Consider the following 5,279-nt stretch of genomic DNA (forward strand, 5'->3'; position numbering starts at 1 on the left):
GCATCTCTAATGTGAAAATGTATTCTATGAAAATAACAAAAAATTGTAAAATAAAATGCTATATAATTAAAAAAAAAAAAAAAAAGATGGAAGGAATATACAGAGTCACTGTACCAAAAAGAATTGATCGACGTTGAACCATTTCAGGAGCTAGCATACCCTTTAGGGAAGAAGTCCAAGTTGGACTGAAGGCAATGGCAAAAAACACGGCTCTAGGGATTGTTGGAATACCAAGTGAGATGTTTCAACAAGTGAATGCAGTGCTGGAAGTGCTCACTCGTCTCTACCAAGAAGTTTGGAAGACAGCTTCCAGACCAGCAGATTGGAAGAGATCCATATGTATGCCTATTCCAAAGAAAGGTGATCCACAGACCGCAAAAATTATCGAACAATACCATTAATACCACACTCAAGTAAAATTTTGCTGAAGATCATTCAAAAGCGGTTGCAGTAGTACATCAACAGGGAAGTGCCAGAAGTTCAAGCTGGATTCAGAAGAGGACGTGGAATAAGGGGTATTATTGCTTATGTCAGGTGGATCTTGGCTTAAATATAAGACAGGTGTTTACCTGTGTTTTATTGACTATGCAAAGGCATTCGACTGTGTGGATCAGAACAAATTATGGATAACATTGCGAAGAATGGGAATTCCAGAACACTTAATTGTGCTCATGAGGAACCTGTACATAGACCAGAAGAAGGGGATTCTGTGTGGTTTAGTCAGGAAAGGTGTGCGTCAGGGTTGTATCCTTTCACCGTACTTATTCAGTCTGTATGCTGAGCACATAATCCAAGAAGCTGGACTATATGAAGAAGAACATGGCATCAGGATTGGAGGACGACTCATTAACAACCTGCGTTATGCAGATGACGCAACCTTGCTTGCTGAAAGTGAAGAGGACTTGAAGCACTTAAACTGGTAAAGATCAAAGACCACAGCCTTCAGTATGGATTGCATTTCAACCTAAAGAAAACAGAAATCTTCACAACTGGACCAGTAAGCAACATCATGATAAATGGAGAAAAGATTGAAATTGTCAAGGATTCCATTTTTCTTGGATCTACAATCAACACCCATGGAAGCGGCAGTCAAGAAATCTGACGACATATTGTGTCAGGCAAATCTGCTGAAAAAGACCTCTTTTAAAGTGCTGAAAAGCTTTGAGGACTAAGGTGCGCCTGACCCAAGCCATAGTATTTTCAGTCACCTCATATGCATACAAAAGCTGGACAATGAATAAGGAAGACCGAGGAAGAGTTGATGCCTTTCAATTATGGTGTTGGTGAAGAATACTGAATATACCAGTGCCAGAGGAAGAATACTGAATATACCAGTGCCAGAGGAAGAAGCAAATCTGTCTTGGAAGAAGTACAGCCAAAATGCTCCTTTGAAGTGAGGATGGTGAGACTTTGTCTCAATACTTTGGACATGTTATCAGGAGGGACCAGTCCCTGGAGAAGGACATCATGCTTGGTAAAATGGAGGGTCAGTGAAAAAGAGGAAGGCCCTCAGCGAGATGGATTGACACAGTGGCTGTAACAGTAGGCTCAAGAATAGCAGATTGTGAGGATGGGGCAGGGCCATGCAGTGTTTCATTCTGTTGTGTGTAGGGTCACTATGTGTCGGGACCAACTCAACAGCACCTAACAATGCCTGGAATCTGGGTCTGAGCCTGGAACTTGGGAACCTTATATGGCAAAGACTTTGCAGATGTGATTCTGGATCTTGAGCTGGCTTATCCAGCTGGGCCCCATACAAGCACAGTTGTCCTTGAGAGGGAGGCAGAGGGAGATATGACAGAAGAGAAGGCAATGTGACCGCAGAGGCAGAGATGGGAGTGAGATTCGGCCACAGCCCAGTACCACCAGCAGCCACCAGAAGCTGGAAGAGGCAAGGAATAGATTTTCCTCTAGAGCCTCCAGAGTGAGATCCTGCCAACACCTTGTTTTCTGCCCAGTGATACTGATTTCGAACTTGTGGCCTCCAGAACTGTGAGAATAAAATTGTTTTAAGCCAAGTTTGTGGTCATAGGAAACTAATGCAGCATCCCATCTCAGACCATTCCAGAGGCTGACAGATCGTGTACCGGCTCCTCTTCCTGCCCCTTGCCTTTTTGCTTCTGCTCCAGCCACACTGACCTCGTTGCTCTTCCTGGGGCACACCATACCTGCTTCCCACCTCAAGGTTTTTGCCCTTATTGTTCCCTCTGCTGACTCTGTCACAAGATTCTCCCACAACTCACTTCATTCCAGCCTTTGCCCAAATGCCAACCTGGGGTCTTCAGATCTGCCCAAATGCCACCCTGAGATGGTCTCCCAGCCACCCAACACCAAGCACTACCCTCCTGCTTTGTCTGCTCGTTGGAGTGTCAGCCCCATGAGGCAGGGACTTGTTCTTCACTGTTAGCTCTCCAGTGTTTCAAAACCGTGCTTGGCACACAGTAGGCTCTGTCAAGATGGCCATGAGGAGACTTTTCTGGACACCTGTGAGAATTTTCCTCCCTTTCTTGAGCCGCGTAAGGTTCTTCAGGTTGAGCCTGGCCTTGGCTAAAGACCCCTGGGGAGGGGACGAGGGAACGGGAAGGTCGTCAAGGAGGGGCAGCATGGCGTCAAGCCCTGGCTTGTGGTGAGTGAGGACACAGACAGTGTCAGCGCATGGCATCCCCATCCCACTGTCCCCTCCTTGGGCCCACGAGCACAGGCTGCGCCTCACCCACCCAGGGGAAAGCCAGGTGCCCTGTGTGCACAAAGGAGACTCAGGCAGGCCAGCAAGTTTCTTGTCAAGCTTTATTTGGCAGGTGACTTGTGTGCATTTTACTCAGATCTTGTGGGCTCCTTGACGACTCAGGGCTTGGGCATCCAGCGTGGGGGGATGGCTACGGCCTCGCTTGGTGGTTCTTTGGCAGATGACTTGTCGTTAACTCCTAGCCAGGGGTGATGGGCCCGGGAAGGTTTAGTACCTTCTGCATCTTCTCCTCCTCCTTATCCTTCTGCAGCCTGTTGGGAAAGACAAGTGCTGGTTGAGGGGTGATCCAGGGAGTCGGGGTGGGGTGGGAACTTGGGGTCTTTCCCTCTTGGAGGCTGTCACAAGGGGTCGGGGCCCCTCGCTTGCCCTCTGTGCAGTGGCACCACTGCAGAGAGCCTTGGGGGCATCGGGGGCACAGGGAGGGGGCGAGGGGCTGGGTAGGGGACCCAGGTGAGCCCACCTCTGCGATGCCCGCGCCTGCAGCACCGTCTCCGGCGCCTGCGGCAGGAGCGCCGCCGCCGTCTGTGGACGCGGTACAGCCTCCTCCGGGAACAGCGCCTGCGCCTGTAGTGGTGGCCTCTGTGGGTCCTTCCAGAGACCTGGAAGCGCTCCGGGCTCAGCCCCTGCTCGGGTTCCTGGTCCTCACATCCTTGCTGCTGCCCGTGGCCCTGCTGCCTGTACACCAGATGCGGACGCTCGCTCGGGCTCCTCACGCGGTATCGGACCATCTTTTTCAAAGATCAGGCCGCTCGTCGGCAGAGGCTGCAGCTGACCTTGGAGGGGGAAGGAGGGCTGAGGCCTGCCCACCTGCTCTTGGTGTTAATGTTGGTCTGGTTTTCAGGGCTCTCCGGGGGCTCGTATATAAAGGGGGCCCCCCACTATGATTCGGCGGCCCCGCCCCATCACTGTCCCCACCCTGCCCAGCACCCTCTGTGATGGCAACAGAGGGCATCACAGGGTGGGGCCATAGCCAGCGGCCCTGGGACCCAGGCTGGGGGCTCTGTTGCCTTTTGCCTGTAAACATGTCTCTGGTCCCTTCAAGCAGCTTTTTATTTTCCTAACCCAAGTCCGCATCCTGTCCAGCTGCCAGAAGGCCCACGTAGTCTTTCCTGAAGCTTCGCCACCTCCTGCCCTCCTCTGGAGCTGTGCCACCATCTGGGATTGAATACGGCGGCAATGTGTGTGTGTGGAAGGGGCCTGTGTTACTGGTTATCCACACATTGACTGTTGCAATGATAACAGTGGTAACAGTAATAGTGAAGGGATACCCAGTGGTTACTATGGGCCCATTTACTCATTTACTTTCCATGCATTCATTCATTTACTCACTGTTATCATCTCCATTTTCTGAGGGGGAAACTGAGGCCCAGAAGAGGTTATATGACTTGCCCAAGGTCACCCTGCTACTAAGGGGCAGAGCCAGGGTTGAGATGAAGCCTATGTAGCTTCAGAGTCCATATCCTTAACTCTCCGCTCCTTCCCAGCCCAGGGGGACTCTTCCCACCTCCAGCATAGCATCATCTTCCCTCCAACTCTGCCCTTCTCCTGTGCCACTCAGAATTCTTTGATGATTCCATTAAAGTCCACAGTCAGAATCATAGCACCTGAAAAACCTGCTTCTCTTTTGTGGAGGGCAAGGAGGGTGTGGTAGACAGAGTAATACCCTCCCTAAATAAGTGTCCACGTCCTAGTCCCCAGCACCTGTGGATATGTCACCTTATATGACAAAAGAGACTTTGCAGATGTGATTTAAGTTAAGGATTTTGAGATGGGGAGATGATCCTGGATTATCCAGGTGGGCCCAGTGTCACCACAGGGTCCTTATAAGTGCAAGAGGAAGGCAGGAGAGCCAGGGTGAGAGAGAGAGATTTGAAGCTGCTATGCTGCTGGCCTTGAAGATGGAGGAAGGAACTGCGAGCCAAAGAATGCAGGTGGCTTCTAGAAGCTGGGAAAGGCAAGAAATGGATTCTCCCCTAGAACTTTCAGAGGGAATGCAGCCCTACCGACACCTTGATTTTAGTCCAGTGAGACACATGTCGAAAGTCTGACCTCCACGTCTGTCAGATAATGTGTCTCATTTTACTGTGTTTGTGTTAATTTGTTACAGCAGCAATAGGAACCTAATCTTATTGTTGTTGTATGCCGTCAGGTCAATCCCAACTCATAGCAACTTTATAGGACAGAGAAGAACTGTCTCATGGGGTTTCCTAGTCTGTAATCTTTATGGGAGCAGATTGCCAGGTCTTTTCTCCTGGGGAGCTGCTTGTGAGTTCCAACTGCCAACCTTTCAGTTAGCAGCTGAGCACTTAACCATTGCACCACCGGGGCTCCTTAAGAACCTAATAAACCAAAAACGAAACCCATTGCCGTCGTGTTGATTCTGACTCACAGCGACCCTATAGGACTGAGTAGAACTGCTCCATAGGGTTTCCGAGGCTGTAATCTTTACTAAAGAGCAGCTGGTGAGTTCAAACTGCCGACTTGAGTTAGCAGCTGAGCGCTTAAACACGGCACTACCAGGGCTCCTTATACA

The 5,279-nt window shown here is 50.1% G+C and overlaps 1 protein-coding gene across 1 annotated transcript; it reads right to left on the reverse strand.

Moving 5' to 3' along the window:
- Positions 1-2,924: 2,924 nt before the first annotated feature.
- On the reverse strand, positions 2,925-3,474 carry PRM2 (protamine 2). Its single transcript, XM_012554623.1, is given in 3 exon segments — positions 2,925-2,951; positions 2,953-2,990; positions 3,207-3,474. Coding segments are annotated over 3 exon segments (333 nt in total).
- Positions 3,475-5,279: the final 1,805 nt, after the last annotated feature.

Source organism: Trichechus manatus, unplaced genomic scaffold (assembly GCF_000243295.1).
Source record: "Trichechus manatus latirostris isolate Lorelei unplaced genomic scaffold, TriManLat1.0 scaffold00024, whole genome shotgun sequence".
NCBI lineage: Eukaryota > Metazoa > Chordata > Mammalia > Sirenia > Trichechidae > Trichechus > Trichechus manatus.